We start from the raw sequence: 24,690 nt of genomic DNA on the forward strand, positions 1-24,690 counted from the left end.
AAAATATTGTTTTACCCATTTAAATTACTCTTTAAACAAGGATAAAGAAGATATAGAAAACACTGTCTGTGTTTAGCATTGACATGATGTGACACGCTCAGCTGATCATTTTCTGCTATCATGCTTGCAGAAAAAAACTCACTAGAGGTTCTGTACTGTATGTTCAATATTTTGCCTGATTCTCTGTCCTGTGATCACATTTCTGTAAAGCTGATTTGTGTCATCAATTGTAAAAAGTACTATACAAATAAATATTGATTTTATATTAAGGATTTATAAACATCTCAGCTGAATGTTACTTTTGTGTAAATAAACATAGTTAGACTGTGATCTTTCCTCAATATGCTTACAAAATCTAAAGATTCATCACATTATCAACATTTATCAACAAAGCTACTGTCATACTGTGGACCATTAAACCAAATCTTTTCACCTTCATATAGCATGAAGGTGATTAGTAATCTGTGATGTTGCTTCATTTACTGAAAAAGAATAGAATTTCAACTGCATCGGTGTTGTAGCATTTCTCTCCAAACGAAACTATGCTTAGCGTTGATGGCAGGAGTGCATTTGGAATGCGCCCTGACTATGCAAGGCAAGCCCTATCTATAAGCTCTAGTATAAAATAACTGACGTCTCTTCTTCAGAAACGAAAATCTAAGTAAATAAAATCAAATTAACACTTGATATTTTCAGTATTTAAATTATTTTTAGACGAAATGAAAAAGGGCAGGACTAAAACTGTTTAAGGATATTCGCAGCATCAGCTGCGCTGAAATAATAATTACTGGTTAGTCAGGATTATTAGAGGACTGTACTTCTCCTTATATATAAATAAGCTTTATTGTAAACGAATTAATAAAACAAATAGTTTCTAAAATAATGGAGTTAAAATAAAACATCTTTTTTTCCTTCACTACAAACAGACATTAAATCATGCCGCCTCCTGCTGTTCTGCTGTAAAACTCACCCGTTTAAAGCGGTTTGCGCTGTTAGATATTAAATGAAACGATGAGCAGAATTTTCTGTTTTGTCGGGTTCTACTTTAGAACCCCCTCCAGACTTTTCTGATAAAAGCTCATTTTATCCTGAACCTATAAAGTCCGCGCTCTTCAGCTTTCTCAACTCATTTTCCGCTCACGCACCGAACCTCCAGTACAGCTGATGAGACGCGTTTCTCTGGCTAAGGAGCTCATTTGAAGAAGAAAAAAAAAAAACAGATAAAGCTATATTTAAATTACAGCACCTGTCTGTTTTTGCATTATTTATAATTTTATTCTTAATTTAAACGTCACCCATTTTTGTAAAATAATAGCTGCAGCCCTAATGTGAACATTTTATAACATTGTCCTCCCATGTCCATTCGTTTTCAACTGCATGGAGTTGAAGAAGAAATGAGCTTTGCCGTTTTGGAGTAACTATCTAAAGTTGTCACATTATGGAAGTCTTCTTGCACTCTGTTAAACATATTAAAATGAATAATTAATAGACTAACAGACTGCAACAAGTCATACATTTGTTAATTAGTAGGCCCCTACAGTAAATTTTATATAATAGCCAACATAATATTTCTACTATAAACATGAATATATAGTGTATATAGAACATATGTTATATAATGAATAAAATAAAATGTTATGGATAATACAATCTAAATAAAATTAATATTTTTTTTATTAACATATAGTGATATAGTAACATTAAAGTCACTATAAAATGCTAACCTTATTTTCAATAAATTGTGTGAAGTTTACAACTGTTGTGCCTCCTCTTACTAGTATGATTTTAAGCATGCCAAATAAATATAATACGATAGCATATCGGCCCTAAAAATCGGCAGGTCACATCGGCCATCGGCTGACTCTAACCACTAATGATCGGTATCGGCATCGGCCTTAGAAAAACCCATATCGGTCGGTCTCTACTGTTAATTGATGAACATCTACCACAGGCTACATTCAAACAGCAGATGAGAAATTTACACAAATTGGATATATATAAGAAGAATATAAAGGACCTGAGGAAAACACAAAATAAGACGCTGCATATTGCACCTGTTTCATGATTAAAGGTATTTCTGAAGAAATGGCCAAATGCAGATACAGCCCCAGTAAGGGGCTGAAGTTTTCGAAAGAAAAAAATGCCTTTAAAAATATCACGTTTGGTGAGAAAATGGTATTTGGGCCACTATACCTACTGTGGGACTGTACACAATGTACCACAGACAAACCACTCCAAATATTCACATACATTCCCTTGTACATAGATTTGCTTCTTTTAAACTTATCAGTTCATTTATTTGGAGCGTTTTCTCCCTCTTTTCGGTTTGGTTTCACACAGGCACAAACCTAAACGCACATTGTTTCCTCTGATTGGTCAGAGCTCTCTGGAGCATTAGCAAGATAGTAAATATAGGGAGAAGATTCTGTGTTCCAGCACGTATATCTGTAAAGTTTAATGCTCCTTAATACTAACTCTAAATACCACAGCTATGAACAAACATTGTCTCTGTTGCATCCACGCGCGGTCTGTGCTGCGTTCACTGTATTTTACAGTTCACAGTGTTTTTAATAGGACGTAAAGCGCAGATGCCCGCATAGTAAACAGAGTTGCATACATGGAGCAGAGACACTGTTTGTTCGTAGTTGGAGTAATTAGCGTAATCTGGCTAATATATCAGATTAAACTGCACCTGAACAGCAGTTTAGCTCAAATAAAATAAGTATATTTGATAGCCGGGTCAAATCGAGACAGGTTCACATTTTCACTTGTGGTCCCTCAATTCCACCTCATTCTAAAAAAGAATGTCACTTCTAATGTTTTAGTTGTACAGTATTTAATCAGACTGCTCAAACACACAGACGCCATTTCAGGCCTGAGCTGTGAGTGAGTGAAGGGCTTCAGCTCTGGTGCTCCAGTTTAAACAGTTTGAGCTCCATATTTAGTCTGGCCTACAGTGGCCCTGTGGCCTGAATACAGCAGCTCTATAGGGAACTAATGCTGCTTATATATCATCAGGAGACAGGATGATGATGGTGGTGATAATGATCCCGTCGTTGATGATGATTATACTTATGATGACGACGACGCCGCCGATAATGATGATTCAGTCGCTCGGTACAAATTTAGCAGGTTATTTTTATACCTGAAACACTTTCAATCTGATCTTTCACATGATGTCTGCTAGCTGGCGTGTGAGTGTGTGACCTTCGTGCTGGTGTGGGACCTTAGTACAGATTCTGATAGAGTGGACTAATATTTCTATGGCAACCGTTCTTTTTGGTTGTTTCTCTCTCTCTCTCTATCTCTGGCTCCAGCCTTTTCCATCAGGCACACACACACAAGTTTAATACCTATCTTTGTGAGGTATTTCCATTGCCATTGGTATAACTGTGTGTAGATGCTGATAAAGCTGAGAACCCTGGATTGTATCCTGATAAGATTTTGGCCACATGAATGTACGCTTGTGAGACAAATGTATCTTAGTTAGTTGGAGTGAAATGTGATTGCTTTGTGGAACAGAATGTGCAAATTTGCTCATTGCGCAGCAGCTATATATAAATGGTATTTCAGTTCTACTCTGAGGTTTCGGTTGTTGAACGAGTCTTGGAGAAACTGATGTGTTTAGACTGGCTCAAGTGTGTCTCAGACCATCTCCTGTAGTGGTCTGAGTGATCAGATATGTAGTGGTTATTTGGCTTGACAATATTTAGATCTAAGTCTTTTACAAAAATTCAAATTACATGAAGTGACCAAGTGTAAACAGGGTCTAAGACCCTTTTTAACTGGTCACTTTATAACTGGCCTTGATTAGATTGCAGCCACAGGAGTTTACACTTGGAAGTCAAATGCATCTCTAGTTAGTCTGACTGAAATTTGAACGCTATGTGGGATGGAATGGGCAGATTTGCTCACTGCGCAGCAAATAATACTGGTATTTCAGTTCTACTGGGATGCTTCAGTTGCTGAAGGAATGTTGGAGAGATGGATGCATTTACGCTGATAGAACATATTAAATGCTCAAATGTGCTTTAGATCACTTCCTGAAATGTGTCTCGGATGATGTGTTTACACTTGCATTTTTATGTGGCCTGTACTTATCCACATACAATCCTGATAGTCAAGACTCAAAACTGATAGTGACCAGGTGTAAACAAAGGTGTAAGGGACATAATATTTCAATTAGCTTGTTGTGCATCGGTTATTACTGGGGTTTCAGATGTACAGAGGGAGTTTTTGGTTGTCAAATGCATCTCAGACCACCTCCTGAAGAGAGTAGGAATCAGATTTGTGTGTGTTTTAAATGTGGTGTGTTATTGGGTCCTTTCCAGATATAATTCTGAGAATCCAGACAGATGAAGTAACTAGTATTTGTATTGTATCCTGATAATATTTTAGCCAAATGCATCCCCAATTATTGTTGGTGTTTGGACTATAGTGTGGGAGAGAACAATGCACTTATAGCTCAAATGTGTCTCATACCACCTCTTAAAAGTGTGTGTTTTAAGTGATCAGAATAACATCTATTTTTTTAATGTGTCTTTTGTCTTGGGGAGTTTTTATGGCTTAGCTTTACATAGATATAATCCTGATACAGATGAAGTGACCAGGTGTAAATGTGGTTTGGTCTAACTCTAGCCTTAGCCACAAAAACATCATTTTGCTATTTGGGGATTTTTTTTAGTTCTTGAGAAAACACAAAAAAACACAGCTGAAAACAAACTTAATGCCTCATCTAAGTTCATGATTTTCCTTAGAAAAAAAAAACATGCCCACTAACACACACACACACGCACACACACACACACACACACACACTTCTTCTCGCTCAGTGCGTCGCTAGTTATCCCACTCATCAACACCTACACAGGCAAAGTAAGGCCAATGCAGATAATTACAGAAAATTACAGACCCCCAAACTGCCAGAGCTCCCACCGCCGCTCTTCCGTCATCGCGCTTCTCTAAACCTGGTGTTTCGCAACGCAATGATTCGCACTTTAACTCTGCGCACTTTCTGTACCGCTTACTGTCAGAAAAGGGCACAAAACGACGCGTTTCTACGGAAATGTCTACTGCCGCTTTATGACGCGCTGATGGCACTGAAGCGCGAGTGTGTGAGAGTGTGTGTCCGCACTCACCCTGAGAGTGATCTCCCTCATCCTCTCCTGACGAAGTTTCGACAGATCCGTAACTCGAGACATGGTGAAGCGGCGCGGCTACACGCCTGCAGCTCCCCGCGCGCTCCGGCTCCGCACCGCAAACAACACACAGTCCAGCAGCAGCAGCGGCTCCCTCAGACTGAGAGAGAGCGGGTGTGTGTGTGAGAGAGAGAGTGTGTGTGTGAGGGTGTGAACGGGTGTGTAAAGAGCGCCGGAGACTCGCGCTCACACAGAAGTTGGGCTAAACACACCGCTCGCGCTCCTCCAGCGCGCGCCACAGGAAACAGCGCAACACGATCCTAAACCGCGCCCACTGCACACCGTGTGTGTGTGTGTGTGTGTGTGTGTAACCAGCAGCCCTGTACTCACACACACACTGCTCACACACACACACACACACACAATCTCACACTCACTGCCTCTGTCTCAGAGAGTGAAAGATGGAAGAATGGATGGAAGGATATATAGATTCTATAGATGTTTCATAGATGAAAAAATATACATAGATAGACAGAAAGGTGGGGATAGATATATAGTATATAGATTTAGAGAAAACGGATAGATAAAAAGTTGTCTTTTCACCACATTCTATAGATAGATAGATTTATTGGCTGAAATATCAAAATAGATGCAGAGCTTTCAGACCTCAAATAATGCAAAGAAAACAAGTTCATATTCATAAAGTTTTAAGAGCTCAGAAATCAATATTTGGTGGAATAATGTTCTCCTCCACCAGCCTTACACTCTGCTTTTGGATAACTTTATGACACTCCTGGTGCAAAAATTCAAGCAGTTCAGCTTAGTTTGATGGCTTGTGATCATCCATCTTCCTCTTGATTACATTCCAGAGGTTTTTAATTTGGTAAAATCAATATTCATTCAATCTAAATTATTTATTCCAGATCTGTATGTATGTGTGTCTGTGTGTGTGTGTGTGCATTCTTTGCAACTGCAGTATGAGTCTACATTGTCTCACATCTCCGCCTCCCTGCTAGGGGGAATGTTCAGTGTCACACACACACTCATACCTCTACTCATACGTAATGCTGAACACACACACACACACACACACACACACACACACTCTACCTCGACTGACTGGGGAAGCACTTTATTTACAGAACTATAAATGTTAGTAAAGCTCTGCATTGACCTGATCTCTTTATATCTCTCTGTTACTCTCCCAACAATATGCACACACACACACACACAAACACACACACACACACACACACACACACACAGTGCTTTGGCTCAAGTGTTACAGTTAGAGGTAGAGCAAGTACTAACTTCAGTTCAGAGCCAAACCCTGCGCTACAAAGCCAAGATTTTACATCAGCATGACGGACGGACGCTCAGTCGCAGCACAGTGCCAGAACTTTCCTACATGGTGATGCTCACTCCAAACTCAGTGTGCACTCCGCAGGGCCTGCAGCATTCTCCCTCCTACTGCGTGCCAAAAGAAAAATCACCCTTGCGTAACAGAGAACCTACAAAAACAAGAACTCAGACAGCAGAGAGCAACACTGATCCCTCATCAGCCCTGTTCATTTCCCTGGATTTGAAGAACAAATGACCCTTTATTACATATAATAACACAGTAGTTTTCATTCATTTCCCTGAAGTTGACCTGCTTCTACCCTGCCCTACCTTCAAATTAGGGTTGTTCAGTAAATCCAGTGAGTGGTTCTAGGTAGAACCATGACAACTGAAAGGTCACCTTGAAATATGTTGATGGAAAAACATTCTGCCTGTGAGTGTACTTTTTATGCTTTAATACAAACAGTGTCATAAAACTGACACGACTTTTCTTTGGTGAACAATGCTAACAATGATCTGGGACATAAAAAGTGGGACATATTTAGGCTGGATCTGCCAAAGAACACTAATAAATGATTGTCATACAAGTTGTGATAAATGTCCAATGTCCCTATTTTATAGGCAAGCCGTCAACGGCACATTTTGCAGCTTAATTTAAACTCAGTGTGTCAGTGTGAGTTTGGTGTTAAGAGGGCAGGAATAATATGCTGTCTGTGACTCGAAACCTGCAAAAGGCATGTACTAATTCTCTTAATTAATCATGGGTGTGTTTTGGGTGTAACAAAAAAAGAAACAATCAGCATGTCAATTGCCATTTCCTTTGAGAGCCAGGTGCTCTCTGACTTTGGCGGATTGGTATTTTAACGGTGTAGCGCTTCTGCACTTCTCAGCAGAGAAAACTGACCTGCACAGTCACACTGTGAAGGTGCGAGAGCGGCTCATTTACAAGAACATCAATGCTATATTTTAGTTTGTATTCTGTTAATTGTTGATGTAAAAGTTGTGTTTTCACACTGCGTCATGATCTTGTGTGTGTTACGAGCGGGGTGTATGTATGCTGAGCGTGTGCAGTGCACCTTCATTGCCAAGATAGCAATGAACATCAGATGGCTGACTGTTGTCAGGGTTCAAATCAGTCAGTGGTGCAACAGTGTTTTCCATTGCAAAGATGGCAACACACCAGAAATTTACCACCACACACATCGGTGTGGATATATTCAAAAGCCTCTATTTAGTCTCTATTTAAACGGCGCAGGCACAAGTTGTGAAAATAGAATGTTGGCAGGGTGTAAGATAGCAATGAGCATGGACGTGATGGACCAATTCTGTTGTTGTGTTACAACAGTACTAAGTGGATCAGATGCAGCAGGGCTGCTGTTTTTTTTTAAACACTTCTGCTTTACTGCTGGATTAAGATTAGTCCACCACTCAAAATATATCCAGTCAACAGCATCTTGCAGGCACCATCCTGTGACCACTGATGAAGAACTAAAGCTGACGTGTCAAACCTGTCCACAAAGAGATTTTTCTAGATTTCTAGATTTTTTTAGATTCCTGCCAAGCAGAAGCACATGTGATGAGTTGTTTTAAGACTAATCGACTGACTGATTAAGGAAGTGGAATCAGGTGTGCTGCTGCATGTTTAGAATCAAAACATGCAGCTTGACACGTGTGAAATACAGGATTACCAACACAACCTGTGCAGCAACAGATTCTGAGCTTCTTTTTCTGACTTCTGTTTCTGAGCTAGGTAGGTCTGTCTAAAAGAATGGACAATGAGTGTGCACAGATGTTAAAAGCTCCGGCAGCACTGCTGTGTCTGAGTAATGTAGCACACCAATACCAACACTACCAGTTCAGAGTCAGAGTACATGGCAGTAAGAGTACATGGCAGTAAGAACCAACCAACCAACTGATTATCTGCTCTTTGGTGGTCCTCTAGGCTGTTGGTTATTGAAGAACATGGTTAATGAAGGCTAACTATTATGACCCACATGAGTTGATGTAAATGTTATGGCCAATCGATGTACATATTACTGAACAATATCAGCAAATAGACACCGCTGTCGAATCTCTTCCAGCTATTCTTCATTACAGCGCTGGAGAGAGATGATGAGATTGAACAGAGAGAGTGACACACTGCTGCACTGCGATTTTTTGTTTAGTGAGGGGAGAATGGGAGAAATGGTTTATTTTGGGAGGGGAGGCAGGAGGCAGGCAGGCAGGCAGTTTTGACCACATCTGTCGCCATGCCAACAGCGCACTCAGACTTTGGGTTATGTGGAAAGTTGGCAGAGTTGAGGAGGGACAGCCGTGTTTTGGATTTATAACTGCCCATGCTCATAAAAGGCTACTAATACCACTTAATCCTCCAGACTCTGGACACCAGACTGCAGACTCCTCACAATGAGTTCTTGTTTGACTTTCGCTCATGAGTTTCACACATTTCATGAAGTATCCGCTAGTAGCCAACAGTATTAAAATGAGGTGTCAACAATTTGTATTATGTTAGCTGAAGCCAGCTGTTTTAAGCAGGCGCATATAGCTCAGTGTGTTCAATGCTCCCTCCAAAGCTTTTAAAGGTCATTAAAGTGGTGCTACCTGCTTATATATATTGGAACACAGTTTTAATTGTTTGTCATGACATCTTTATCCTAACTGGGTAGGTAAAGAAGTTTGGTTTTAGTTCTTTTAGTAATGTTTTTAAACTAGTTTAGAGTACTGTTGATACACCTAGGCCTGTCAAAATGACAATTTTTGTGGACAATATACATGATCCCAGAAGTTATTGCCTTAAACGATATTATTGTAATTTTAAGACCTTTTAAATGCCACTGCCTTAATGACAATAGAATTGAATAACAAAGCATTCATACCCTTTTAAAGACAATAAATATGTAATTAATCATATTTTGGGAAAAAATATACTTTTTTGTGAACAAACATATACATTAAAACAATCTCCAAAATGATTGAGATCCATTTATTGTACGATAAGTCGACAATGTAATTATAGTGACAGGGCTAAATAAACCTCTTTCTTCCCATTTGGTTTGTAGGTAATTACCTCCTCCAAATAACTCTAGGCCCGACTTATTGCTTCATTCATTTATTTGTTGAAGAACCTAGGTGCTATGTTCATATTACAAGCCTCAATTCAGATTTTTTACTCAGATCAGATCTTATTCATTCACATTTACCAAATTTACAAATGTTACGACCCATATCTGTTTGTAATGTGAACAAATCAGTTCCGATGCAATATAAAATGAGCAGAGCAGTCACTGGTTGAAATGTGAATCGTAAGAGTCATGAAGAAATCTCATGACACTTGTCATGGGACGAGGTGAGGGAACCGTGAGGAGAGCCCTATGGACTGATTAACACAGCTGGGCACTTTTAAAGGCCACCTCAGCCCTCACACAAGGAGGACTTCACAGGTGTAGGGAAGCTGAGAGAACTGGGACTGACTGCACTTTCTTCTAGTTAAAGAGAGTAACACTAACAATGTGTGTTTTTCAGAATTTTGGTCAATTTCCATTCATAGAGATCGGAGCCTGGCATTACAAAGATAGGAGGGTGGCTGGAGAGTGATAAGATGCATAAATGCATGCAAAAAATTTACACAAAATCCAATCTGTACATTCACATTCATGTTGCACACCCACAAATCATATATGTCTTTTTTGGCTAATCTAGTTTTCATTTTAATAACACATCAAAATCTAATCGCAAAAAAACATTTAGGGAAGACTGACAAACCCTAATCCTGGTGATCTACCTTCAAACACTGCTTAGTACTAACTGTAAAACTCAAATGTAAATAATCATCAGGTGTGTGGTTCAGGTGTGTTACATTTAGACGGACACTCAACTCTGCATAATAAGTACATCACCAGGATAAGCGCTGCTTCTCTAAACCTTCTATTAAGCACTTGCAGCCATAAGTCTCACCTTCAACATTAGGCGTGATATCTTATTTCCTTTTCCTGGCCACAAATCAAATGTTACTATTATTAAAATGTAAAAAAAAAAAAAATTACAATATGATTAAACTACGATTGTTAAATGTCTGTAGAATCTTTCAACCCTCAGCATCTCTTTAATGAATGTATTTTAAGACTGCAGTACAGTCTGTATGTGCTGTTCTTGCAAGATCTACATATCTGCAGTGTGGATCACTGATGAGAGGTCTCTCTGTGAAATTTTCCAGCTATTCAGCACAAGCTAGTGAAGCACCATTCTCTCTCTCTCTCCCTCTCTCCCTCTCTCTCTCCCTCTCTTTCTCTTTCTCTCTCTCTCTCTCTCCCTCTCTTTCTCTTTCTCTCTCTCTCCCTCTCTTTCTCTCTCTCTCTCTCTCTCTCTCTCTCTCTCTCTCTGTGGACAGGACAGATTGCTCTGTGGGCGGACTTCCACACAGCATTTCAGCACTTGCATGCACTCCCTTTCTCTGTTCATGATTTTTTCAATTTTACACTATCACACACACACACACACACAGAACTAATTACCTAATCATAATAAATACTGAACATTTTATCAATCGCTACCAAACCCCCTGCAGGACATTAGGAGTATTTATCACCTAATCAAGCTCCTCCTAAACAATACTGAGTGGATCAATATAAAGAAGTGCAGAGATAAAGCACAGGACTGACTTTGCCATTGGAAAAGCTGGATGCAGCAGCAGAGAGTTGTGACTTTGCATTTAGATAGTGCTGATGATACTGTTACTGAGTGCCGCAGACTGCAGCCTAAGCTAGCAAAAGCAAAGCGCTGAGAGCAGGCAAAAATCACGGTACAGGAACTAGTATCGTGTTCCATGACATTTGCCATGTTCCATGGAGGCCAAGGAACTCTGCACTGACTTGTTCTATATTCTATATTGTTCTATTATCACAAGGACAATTCTAGCCAGATGAAATAGATCACGATCATTGTCGCCCAATACCCTGTTCATTGTGGGTGGCAGAAAATGTTAAATTCTTAGATATAATTTTGATTCGGACAAGGATGATTCTGAATCAATTCACAATTGCAAAAAAAAAACAAAAAAAAACATCATTTTGCGTATTGAGTACTCATTCTGACCTCCTTGTACACTTGTACGATTCCATGTTCTAAAGTGCGCATCTCGTTTGATCTTAAATTTCCCTTCTGTTGTACCAAGTTTGTCTGTGAAAATGTGTTCACGCTGTTGCTCTTGCGCTGATGGATGGATGGATGGATAGATACTTTATTTATCCCAAAGGAAATTTGGGAATTTAGGTTTGTGTTTAGGAAACACAGCAAGCTATCTTTTAAGACATCCATTACCCTTCCTGCTTCACTTTCCTCCACAATGTCAAAACTGCGATGTTGTGCTAAAGCCTTACTGTCTCTATCACACTCACACACACACAGCTGATGGCACATTTGCTCTATTTTAACGTATGTTAGCATAAGCATCTACACTTCTTTTTTTTTTAAAGCTCTCAACTAAGCTCAGTAACTCAGCACACTGCAATATTCTCTTAAAAAAAACATTAAAACTCATATGTTTTGCATAATACTTTATTCATATGCAGATCAGTCTGAGATCAGTCACAACATAAACCCCACCTCCTTATATATATATATATGATTTACTCTGCTCAGTCCTAACATTATAATCATCTTACTGTTTCTGCTTTTCTTGTAGCTGGTTTTAATATTGTGGCTAAAGCTAACATCAATCCTAGATTTATGTATTATTCATTTGATTAATTGAAATAACTATGCATTTAATAACCCAAAATTGAAATAGTCCATTAAAGAGCCTATGAAATAGCGAGATTCATTATGGAACATTATGGAACAGATACTTTACAGATACTAAAAGTATCAAGTTGTCATACAACGAGAAAAAAAGAAATCCTGTATAAGAGAAAAAACATGTACACATGTACACATATGACACTGTCACCCACTTTCAAGCCTCGCTCAAACTTAAATATCTTACTTACAAGATAACACCTTATAACATAGAGAGTAGATATGTATGGGCATTCCTTAGCTGTCCCCCACTGTAATAAACCTCTTCATTCATTTACACACTGCTATCCTATTACAGCGTATGAAATCATTATAGATAAAGTTTAAGACTAATTTCAAGACCCTCGTTCAGGAGGCTACCTGCGGGTGTACACTTAATTATTTGTGTTTCTAAGGCCACAGCGCTGGTTCAGTATTATTATTACTATTTGTTGTAGTGAAAGTGAACACTACCTGTAACATTAACTCGTCCTTTTTTAAGTGTGAGAGAAAGAGAGGGAGAGAGAGAGCGAGCTTGAGAAAGAAAGAGAAGGCGAGAGAGAAAGAGTGTGAGAACAGAGCACAGAGCGTTGCCGTGGGTTACCGCTCCATCAAGGAGCTGCTCTTCAGAGCTGTTCTGTGGCAGGCGAGAAAAAATGCGTGTGTGTTTTGTGTGTTTTTGACAGTAGGGGTTAGAGCGTGGGGGTGGCATGTTGCTGGAAGAGAGTGTGTGTGTGTGTATGCATGTTTGTGGTAACCACCAGGTAGTAGGGGCTGGAGGCCTGTCTGTCATTAAGCACAGAAATCCCCTCAGAGATACAGTTGCAACACACCAGCACAAGATGTGTGTTTACATGTGTGTGTGTGTGTGTGTGTGTCTGTAATTTGACTTGGAGCACCACATGAAGCAATAAGGAAATGGAGGGAACATCTATAATAGCCATCCGCCCCTCACACTCCCACGTCTGGCCTTTTCTACTCAAGATAGTTAGAAAGCAAAAAGCACAGCTCAATCAGTGTTGCACAGGAACACCTCTGAACACATGCTGCACAGATGTGCTGTAGCACAGTGGGCTGTGCTTAATCAGCGTGATGTGCTGGAACTGCAGAAAAAAGCCCTCAGTTCTGACATGTCGAAAGTCATGGGACAGGAACTAGTATTGTGTCCCATGACGTTTGGTAAACATGTCCTATGAAAGCTAAGAGACATATGGGATGTGTGTTCAGGGTCTTCTGCCAGTCGTAATCATTACCACCCACTGCGCTGTCCACTGTGGGCGGTAATGTCTTCAAAAGACCTTTTCAGACAGGATAGGTTTTTACTAGAGAGGTAGGGTAATGTATTTTTATGTACCAATATTATAACCTGCTTCTGTAGTGGAAATGGACTATTAGTAGACAATTATCAGATACATGCTTATTACACATTTGTTAGCAATAAGCTACAATGCACATTGTCTTTCCCAAAGCCGCAGAAGCTTTCGCTCATCTTCTGGCTTTTAGGTTTGTACATCTTTTAACACCTGATGTTTACTAAAGGTTTAGATGACCTGAGGTATTTGTGCCATGCTAAAAGAAAGCGAATGCCCCTTACGCTCCACCGTGCTTAAAAAAGCCACGTACTATTTTTATAAGTGAGGTTATCTTTGCGACTGGTTTTACAATGTGGGGGAGCTTGCAGGCCAGTAAAAATGACTGACCTGGTGCATTTAGAATGTGCTGAAATCACTAAGGATGTCAGATAAAAATCTCCCTTAGATAAAACTAATCCCGTTCGAAAAGGGCAAAGGTTAGGTGCACCCAAATTTTTACAGGTTTACAACTTTTTTCCCCATTTTTTTAGTATTTGAAACCGAATTCTACAAGAAAGGTAACTTACTGAAAATGTGTTGGTGCTTAAATTGTTTCACTGAGCTAAAATGTATTTTTTTTATTTTATAATTGTGATTATATTTAATTTTTGATTTATTGACTCTACTAATATAAATATAATTTGATTTCATCAATCTGATTTTTTTATAAGAACTCTTAAAACTAAAATGCAAAAAGAAATATGAGTAGGAAAATTTGATGTAGTTTAGCACAAGCAATGATTTTTCTTCTCATTGTAGCAGATAGCCTGATGTCTCATTGTGAAATCACACTCTTAGATCCACTTAAGAAATTCCACTGGAGAGCAGAGGGGGATCCCCCCAACCTTGAATGATAACACTTTAACGACTTTTACGACCATTTGCTGGAAACATCTGTCTCGCTAAAAGCATCCGAACAAAGACCCATAAACCTTGGGGATTAACATGTCACCTGCTGATCCGCTATCTTCGGAGCACACCTCTTAAACAGTCACACTAATTTACGCACACACACACACGCAGTTTGACCCTTTAACTGGTCAAGGACCCGTGGACCATTTAACAAGACAATACTGCCACCCGCAGGAGAAGAAAGGAACTTTTCTTGGAGCACGAGGCTATGATCGAAAAATTACATATGTATATGCTTTTACAATAACTTAAATAACTGTTGGTTAATTCTAATATTGTGAGAAGCAGGGTATCAAGCAATGTGATGAAACACTTTCTAATCAAGAGAACAATTTTGAGGTTTACCTTCATTTTCTTCTACAGGTTCCAGGCTGAAGAATTATGTCTTGTTTGTCATTGGTTGAACTATTGCAACTAGTCAGCGTAGTTTTAACTTTTGCTTTGGTTATATAGATACATTTTCCTGTTTAGTAAAGAGCAAAGCATAAAAGTATAAAGGTATAGTGAATTTCCGATTTAAAGGGTTCTGAAATGATGTTAACCAGAGCAATAGGACCTGCATTCCTTAGTGGGGGAGAGGTGTGAATTACGACGGCCACAGATTTATATCTTTGAATACACAGGCGAGTCTGCCATTTCAAAAGGGAAATTTAAGGCTGAAAAATGTTAAAACATTAAAAACAAAATGTGTTCTTAAGACGTGAATGAACATTAACTACAAAAAGAACACGGAGGGCAACAAACTAGCAGTCTGGTTAAAATAATTACTTAAAAGCTATCAGGGCATGTTTCCACAATACTTTAATCAGGTTAATAACTAAATCTTGAATTAATAAGTTTAAAGTTCATAACGAGTTTCTTTCTTTCCTTTCTAAGAGTCCGGTGCGTGTGAGTTAGTGTATTCCCTGGTCATGTGTTATATTTCTTTCCATTCTTACACCTCAAAATCAACTATGATTATCTAATTGTCTGGTTAGGATTTCAGTTCTGAGATGTTTATTCATATCACTAAAATGCTATGCAACAGTGGGTGAATGTGGGGAAATTGTGGGTTTTCTATGTCAAAGTACATTTTAATAAGCAATGGTTTAATTTGATCATTTAAGAATGTTAAGGTTTAAGTTAATAAAGAAAAAAAGGGGGAAGTCGTCTAGGCAAGACTCCACCTACCTGGAAGATGATTGGGTTTTTAGAAATTATACTTGCAGTTAGGAAACCTATCACAAGTTAGGGCCAATACGTCACGAAGGGAACGTGTTTTCCAATAAAGGGGGATGTTAGTTCATTCAGTTAGTAGTTCGTGGTTCGCAGTTCGGAGTTCGTGCGCTTTTTAGGTTTAGTTAAGTTCAATTTTTTTTAGAGTTTTAGTTAGAATTTTGTACTCTCTCTTTTGTTTTACTTCTCTTAGATTCAGCTTAGTGATTCTTAAGTTCGTGAGTCATAGATTCTAGCTCGAGCTGCGCTTGCAGCACACCCGCGCTGACTAACACAAGTCCAGCGATTATCAACAGAATTAGAGAATTAGGTGCTTCCAGCTATTGAACCACCTTAGCGCTACGGAGCTGCCTATAGTTCACCGCTCATACTTAGCGTTATACATCGCTCGGCCGACCAGACCCAGACGCGAAGAGAACCCTTGATCTATCAGCTGCCCGGAGCGAAGCTCCCGCTTGCCGTTGGAACCGAAGCCCTGCTTGCACCGTGAAGTCCACCTGAAGAACCCGCTTGGCCACCTGGATCGAGCTACCCTTCCTGGCGGTCGACACCGACGGTTCCCTTCGCGGCAGAGACGACACCGGTTGCCCGAGGCCGGTCAACGCAAAGTGAGGCGCTGGTTAAATCTCTAATTCTCTGGTGGCGTTCTGTTGGTCTGGTTAGGTTGAGTCTTGCTAAGTTCTCAGTTATAGTTATTCCCGGTTGAGATGGTGGTGATCGCTGTCAGTTCCATAGTTCTAATGTAACCTAGTTTAACTCAAGTAGCTTGGGTTTAGGGCGTTTTTGCTTCTTTAGTAGTTAGTTCGTTTATAGCAGTATATAATCACTTATAATCTTGTTTAATCTCCTAATATTCTTATAGTGGGTTTAGTTATCCATATTTAGGTTTATCTCCTAGTGGGTTATCATAATTACTTCCCCTTTGGTATATTAAACTGGGTATTGATTTGTTTATTTTTATCTACTTATACATTTCTGTTGTTTGGGTCTAAAGTGTTTTGAGTTATTCATATATGCGATGAGAAGGTTTGGTTGTAAGACTGTTATCATCAGCGTGCTTAAATTTCACTCTCAAATTGTTGTTTGAATTATGCCCCTTATCTAATTCTGCATATATCCATGTATTACTTTTATTCTAAATAAACATTACTTGATTTAGCCAATTGTTGACTTAAGTGTGTTCCTCCCGTGGTTCAAAGACTTTCTGAAACCGACAAGAACTCACCCTGAGGTTAAATATAAATTTTGTAGCTAGCCGCTACTGGCGCCCTATTAACCTTTAATATTAATATTAAAATTAATATTGATATCAGGTAAATAGTTCGGTATCCATTGTAACCACTACATATTTGGCGCCCAACGTGGGGCCAACGTCACATCTCTGATCTACGGGAGAAAGCACGGAGTTAAGGAAACGTATTGGTGTGTTGTGTTTATTAAATATCTACCTTACGCTCCGCGTTAGTAAAACGCTAGCGGGCTGGCGAAAGCTAACCGGGTCACTCCTCTGTCTGTGTGCGCGCACATCTATATACATCTATATATATATCCAACTCCTTTGTGTGTATGTGTTTTAAAGAGCATTGGTAATCACTTGTGAAACGCCTCATATTACCGCCAAAGAGCCGATCAGTGTGAGTGCGTGTGTGTATTGTAGACGCCGCTGTACGTCTGCTTTCATTATCACTATTATTGGTGCTTTACATTTACCCGGGGTATCTAAACAGGCTCAGCCGACAACTATTATCACGTGAATTATATCAGCGCTATTTGTAAAGGCCTCAGCGAGGTTGCTGTAGCTGCGGATTTCCAGTGCAGTAAACCCGCTTCCCAGTTTAAACGGCCCGTGTGCGCGGATTTCCGCACCCCGGTCGTACTGGGACCCTCTCGTGTGCCCCGCGGCTTTGCAAACCGCGGCGTAACGCTATCCTTTTAGGTGGTAGAGAGGTTTACAGTCGCGAAAACGCGACGGGCGAGGATCACGCCCTCAGCGGAAGCCTCGCTTGACTCAGACTGTGTGAAGTAAATCCCTGCGTGCTGTGTTCCTCTCTGTGTCTCTGTGTTAAGGTCAGCAAGACCGTTGTGTTCCCCACAAAGCTTGAAAGCAACTGAGCTCTCAGGAGCTGAGGTTTGTCCTCCCACTCAAGGGGGCGGGACTCAGTTGTGTCACCGGTAGGCGGAGCCTTCCCCACCAGTGGCCTCTAGTCGCCATCTCGTGGTCAACTGTATCAGCTACATCTTGCCTCAAGGCTGTCTTACCTTTTCGTGCCTCTAGGGGTAAAGCTATATCTACACTGCCCTCTTCTGGTCGTTTGGGTGAATACTCAGGTTAAAGGGGGTTGCAGTTCATTTATACGCTATTTTGGGAAATTCTTGTAGTAAACTGTGTTTACGTGTGGTTGGTGTTGGCTTCATATGAGTTTTGGCATACCTTAATCGAGATACCCTCTTCCCCTGCTTTCTTTGCTTGGTTACTGTTATATTTTAAATGTTGTATCGTCCTAGTTATTATTAATACTAGTAAGTGCCATTTCCATTCTTAATTACTAGTAAGTATATATTCAAATTAGAATTCACTTCAAATAGATACATTTAGATAACTCAATTGTAATAATTCAATATTTTGTTCTATGTAGCCATCCTACTTCAAACATAGTGTCAACTCTCAAAGCTAACTTGCTTGTCAGCTGTTCTACTCACATTGCTTACATTAAATATATTCATTTGAGCTAACCATAATATCCAGTATTTTTAAACATTCAAGTTATAATCATTGGTTGCTATAAATACCTGTTATTTAGGTAATCCATAGTAGCCATTCATTATTTTGTTTTGTCAAACATATTATCCACTTCTTCTTGTTATTCTAAATACAGGCATATAATCCTTATCCTATTTAGCCATATAAAAAAAATAATAAATAAAAAATATATATAAAAAATAAAAAAAAATAAAAAATAAAAAAAAATAAAAAAAATAAATAAATAAAAATCTGCTCGCTAATACTGAAGGTAGCTTAGACTCTGTCTGAGTCACTTCGTTGAATTTCTAAATAAATCAAAGCCTTATAGACCTACATACATCCGCTCTATGCTGGTTTTTGACAGGATTTGACTGTGGTGTTGGTGACAGCAGTGCTATCTTTAATGCATCCACAGTCATTCAAACCTTGCCAGTTACCACCTAGTTAACAAATTAATTTATTATTAATAGGTATTTGACAATTTTTATGCAAAACTATTAAAACTTATACCTATCCAAGGTCACCCAAATAAAATTAAAATAATAATTATCCAAAAAAAAAAAAAACTACACTTTTGGCTTATTAGATTCACTAGGGACTACGCATCAAAGTTTGTTACCCTAGCATCAATCTCTCCAATCTCAGCAGCAGTGCTAAGTCACCCATCCGGGACTGGCTTCCAATACAGCTCGCATCGCTTGACCCTCGTCAAGTCAAAATGAGTTCTCCAAGAGAGGCAGGGTCCCCGCTCCTCAGCGAGGCTGAGTCGGTGGACCAAGTAGAAGCCACTCTTCTTGATTTAGTAAGCTGCCGCATTCCAGACTATGCTGAAGGCGTGCAACAGGCAGATGATGCCCACCTTCAGAGTTTGATGACTAGCTGTGTGGACGACCACCTAACTAAATCCCTTAAAATAAAAGAACAAATAGACACCGTATACAAAATGTCCCTCATACTCTGGAGACAACTCCAACTCTCACAAGAGAGAGAGCAACATGCTACTAACCACTGTACAGCTCTCCAGCAAACTAACCAAAAACTCAGGGACGAATTGGCGCAATGGCATAATACTGGTTCAGATATAAAATCTCAACAAGAAGCCCTTGAACATAAAGTAAAGTCACTGCAGGAAGAGGCCGCAACAGCCACAAAGCTTGCCATCCAGTCACGAGGTAAGCTGGAGGAAGCCCAGGAGCAACAGACCGAACTCGAGGTTGAACTAACACAGGCTATGAGTGCTTTAAGATTAGCTCGTATAGAAAAAAGGGATGCAGAAACGCAGTTGGCAGAGTTCAGATTAGAACGGGATGAGACATATTCACGGGGGCCAAAGGTAAGCCCAACAAAAGGGTAGACCAGCGACCCCACATCTCTTTAAGACGGAGGTACATACTCCTACGCCCGTAACTTCCATGGGTTACCAGGGAGGAGCTGAAGCTCCTCGATCACCCATCAGAGTCAAACCGGAACCGGCTGGCCCCAAAAAGGTGAACCGGACCCTGTTTGGCTGGGACGAATCTGAACACACCCGACGACCCCAAACAAATGCAGATATGGCCAGGCCCATAACACCCTCAGATAGAGATTTGGATAAAGTTGCCCGCAATATCAGCCGGTTTGAACCTAAGCCTGGCTGCCCTAATGATATCCACCTTTATCTAAATGACATTGATTACTATCTACGGCGCTTCCCTCTGGCCACCATAGACGACAGAATCTATCTCATTAAAATAACATCCAGCCGTGACGTTAGCAGTTTCATTGAACGCCAACCACCACACGTAAGGGGGAACTATAGGGCTCTCTGCCAAGCATTGGAGGCAGAATTCTCTAGCTTCTCAACCCAGTTAGGCCTCTCCGCTGCATTCACGGTGAGGCAGAACAGGCAGGAGGGTCCCGAACAGTACTACTATCGCCTCAGGCGCGCTTACTTTGGCTTCAAGAATGAACCAGAGATGGAGGAGGACGAAAATTTCAAGGTCCTGTTTGTCCAGAACCTCCATCCTTCAACCAGCCACCATTTAGGTGTCTCGGCTTGTCCCCGCACCCTGACTAGTCGGCAGCTAAGAGATCTAGCTCTTAGAGGCTTTGCAAAAGTTCAGCAAAGTTTGGGTAAAAAAACCGACTCCGAGGTCCTTGCAGTAGCCAGTAACCCTTGTATGGAACTAGAGGGGAAGCACAGCTTCCAGGGAACAGATAAGACTCACGGGTCCAGACCCTATAGACAAGAACCAGCCCAAAGTCAGCAGGTCGATCCACAGCGACGCCGCTCACCTACTTATAAGGTGAATCGCGGCCAGGGCAGACCCCATCGAGGTCGAGCCTCCCACCATCAACGTGGTGGCAGGCCACACCATCATGGGAATAACAGGCACTCTGGACCAAACCAGACTGCAAAAAGCCCTAAATCATCACTTGACAAAACCCTTAACGGCCTGGAGGCAGGGGATCTTGAGTTAATCCTACAATGGGTTAACCAAATGCGCAAGGAGAAAAGGGGTAACCTCAACCAAGGGCGCAACATCCAGGAGCAGTCGAGCACTGCTCCCCATGAAAAAGACCCCAAACGAGCTACTTGGGAGCATGCCCAAGACACTGCACCTAGTGCAGTCCTAGTTGTGGAACTAGACACTGACCACTCTCTCAAGGAAGAAGACCCATTTCTAATTCGGGGGGAGCTTCCTTTCCGACAGTTCTTGGGCCATCTGAGCGAAAGGGGGGTGGCCAGAAAATTCTATCTTGCTACTACTTTGGAGGATGAATTTGTGCAAGATGCTCTTCTTGACACGGCATCAGACATCACACTGATGTCCATGTCCCTTTTTAACCGAGTGCGGGCATCCGCTCGGCGACGGAATAGGGAGATACAGCTGAGTAACTGTTCTCTCAATATCCAGCCCTACTCACACACGGGCATCACCATACATTCGATGGCCCTAATTCAACTTACGATTGGGCCCGTGACTGTTGTTCATCCAATTCATGTGTCTCCCTTGGAGTCCATCCCATTCCTCGCAGGAAAAGATCTTCTTAATCGGTTCGAGCCCCTTATCGACTTTCAAGGTCTTAAGATCTGGGCGCAGGTTCGGCAACCCCTTCCTGTTCTTCCCTCTCGTGAGGAGGAGATCCAGTGCTACCGTCTTTGTGGACATTTCCAACCATGCAAGGAACTGATCGACCCCGTGGTTCCTATGGAGATTGAGGAAGGGCCTACAGCCGCCGTTTCACAGTGTACAAATCCTTCTTGGCCTCCAAGCTCAGTCTTGGAACAACGTGACACCTTCTTGTGTACCATGGTCCCATCTGAAAATCTTGGGGAATATTGTCCCAGAGTGGAGAAGGGGGTCACATTGGACGACTTCCAGGTGGATGACGTGGTCATCGCCCTGTGGTCGGACAAATCCGCAGTCAGCCAAGACTTAGTAAACTCATTATCGGCAACCCATGCTAGCTTTCATTTCATTCAATCCCAGGGAGCTTTTCCGCTTGGGCCCGTTCCTCAACCCACCTTGCCAGCAGTCGGCACTTGTTCTTTGACTGTCCGTTGGAACAAGAAAGAGTTCACCCAGCTTTTCCTTGTGGTCCCAGACTTACCTCACTCCATCTATGTGGGCGGTGACGTGTTGGTCAGGTTGGATGTTCAGGTAGACACCATCAATAACATCCTTTGGTCCCTCACAAACACTCAGGCAGATGGCTCTTCCCCTGAGCCAGAGTATCTGCACTCGGGTCAGACCATACCTGAAGTTTGTCAGGTGGCAAACAACCAAGCCATCACCCTACCGGCAAATACCAAAAATATCGGCCTCTACCTGACCATCCTACCTGGACAACAACTATGTCACCCCCATGCACTGTTCCAACCCTCACATCGATTCTTTGATCTTGGTCTGACCGTGGAAGCCACACCTCTTGTGGAGTTACGTGCTAGGTCAGTCTACTTGTTCGTTCAAAATTGTACAACCCAGGACATAGTGATTCCCCAACTCACAGAACTGGGTTGGCTGGTTAGCACCAAATTTCATGACTTTGAACTGCGGCTTCCAGTCATCGGTCCGATTCCTCAGCAGTTGCTCCCAAAGCAAGAGTCCAAGACATTATACACCCGACCGTCTGGGGCAATTGCTATTTTTCCTGTCTTGGAGACCAATGAAGATGCGTTGTACCGCATTGATCTGACCCACAGGGACCAAATGGTCTTGGATACAGTCACTGTCCTTAGTCTCGATTCTGTCCCATCACCTGGCACTAACACAGTCCTGGTGAAGCAGAAGGAGGAGGCCGACAGTTTTCCTTCAACTCAAACAGAGTTTGAGAAGCAACTACAGCAAATGCTGTTAGATGCGGATGCATTGCAATCAGACGAAGAGCGTGTAAAGCTCAGAACAGTGCTGACTAAGTATCGCGCGTCTTTCTCTCAAGATTCTATGGATTGTGGATTGACCCACATCCATATGATTCGTATTCCGACGCATCCCGACGCTGCTCCTGCTTACGTTCGCCAATACAAGATTCCACTTGCATCATACGGGCCGGTGCAAGAGATCATAGATGATCTCTTAGACAAAGGAATAATCCGACCATGCAACAGCACCTACTCTGCGCCACTTTGGCCGGTGTTGAAGCCCAATGGCAAATGGCGTCTGACTATTGACTATCGCCGCCTAAATGACCAGGTCCCTCTTTCTAGATGGCCCATGACCCAATTGGAGCAAGAACTCCCTAGGGTCAGAGATGCCAAATATTTTTCAACCTTAGATGTGGCATCGGGGTTCTGGACCATTCCGGTCCATGTGGAAGACCAACACAAACTGGCATTCACATTCGCCGGCCGTCAATTTACATTCACCCGCTGCCCATTCGGATATTCCAATTCACCAGCTGAATTCAACATCTTTCTCAACAAAGCTTGTCCTGATGCAAGAGAACGAGGAACCTTGATTTATGTCGACGATGTTCTTATCCGGAACAATTCTCTCGATGCTCACTTGGAAGAGATTGATCATGTGCTAGATCAGCTCACAAAAGCAGGTGCGAAAATATCCCTAGCCAAATGTCAGTGGTGCAAAACTAAGGTCAACTATGTGGGCCTTTTGGTTGGTCCAGATGGTTGTCTCCCGCAACCATGTCGTGCCCAAGGCATCGTGGATATCGCGGAACCAAAAACCATCCACGCCCTTCGCAGCTTCTTGGGGGTATGCAACTACTCCCGCCAGTTCATTGAAAACTTTGCGGAACTGGCCAAGCCACTGTACCAGCTGTTAAAGCAGGATGTACCTTTCATTTGGGGTGAGGCCCAGGCACAAGCCATGCAAACCCTCAAAGACAAACTGGCATCGGCACCCTGTTTAACCTATCCGGACCACAGCAGAGAATTCTACCTTCAAGTTGGGTTTTCAGAGCACTGTGTGAGTGCTGGTCTATACCAGGTACACGATCGAGACAAGAGAGTAGTGGCTTATGCAAGCAAAGCTTTGATGGCTCCGGAACTCAAATACTCTGACTGTGAGAAAGCACTTCTGGCCACGGTCTGGGCAGTGAAACACTTCTCCAACTACCTTGGGGGACAAAAGATCATTGTAGAAACGAACCACCAGCCAGTGGTCTTTCTCAACAGTCAGCGCATTCGAGAAGGTGTGGTCACCAACGCACGAGTCGCCTCCTGGTTAATGGCCCTACAAAGTTTTGAGGTTGAGGTGCGCTATGCGCAAAACTCGAGATTACCTCTAGGCACTGATCTGGCGGCATGTCAGCGGTGCGAAACTGACATACCGGCCACATTAGGGCCCATTCCCAATCTCGCCTCCCAAAAACCCACAAACCATCGTTACTTTGACCCCAAGGAGTGTGAAAACATTCCCACGGTCTACGTAGATGGATGCTCTTTCCGACATGACCAAGAAGGCCTCAAAGCTGGTGCAGGAGTCGTCTGGCTTGATGACAATCCTTGCGAACCACAACAGTTCAAACTAGGATCACAAACTTCTCAGTATGCCGAAATCGCTGCCATACTCATCACAATTCAACTTGCTATCGACCAGGGGGTAAAAACCCTGGTAATCTGTACAGATTCCAACTACGCACGTCTAAGTTTCACATGTCACTTGCCAATCTGGAAAACCAAAGGTTTTCTCACATCTGGCAGGAAAGCAGTCAAACACACAGAGCTGTTCACAGCCGCGGACTACCTGGTAGTTCGGCATGACATGCTTGTCTA

General features: G+C 41.7%; 1 protein-coding gene across 4 annotated transcripts in view; it reads right to left on the bottom strand.

The window, feature by feature from the left end:
• The window catches only part of arhgef1a (Rho guanine nucleotide exchange factor (GEF) 1a), a 103,031-nt gene that overhangs the window by 48,384 nt on the left and 29,957 nt on the right, over nucleotides 1-24,690 (bottom strand). Inside the window, exon 1 of one of the 4 annotated variants that reach the window (XM_049476329.1) lies at nucleotides 5,139-5,433. The exons of the other annotated variants lie outside the window; for them this stretch is intronic. Coding sequence (XP_049332286.1) covers nucleotides 5,139-5,201 — 63 coding nt within the window. The 5' untranslated portion in view covers nucleotides 5,202-5,433. Of the gene's footprint in view, nucleotides 1-5,138; nucleotides 5,434-24,690 lie in introns of those variants that run through there. 4 annotated transcript variants of the gene reach the window in all.

Source organism: Astyanax mexicanus, chromosome 3 (assembly GCF_023375975.1).
Source record: "Astyanax mexicanus isolate ESR-SI-001 chromosome 3, AstMex3_surface, whole genome shotgun sequence".
Taxonomy (NCBI): Eukaryota; Metazoa; Chordata; class Actinopteri; order Characiformes; family Acestrorhamphidae; genus Astyanax; species Astyanax mexicanus.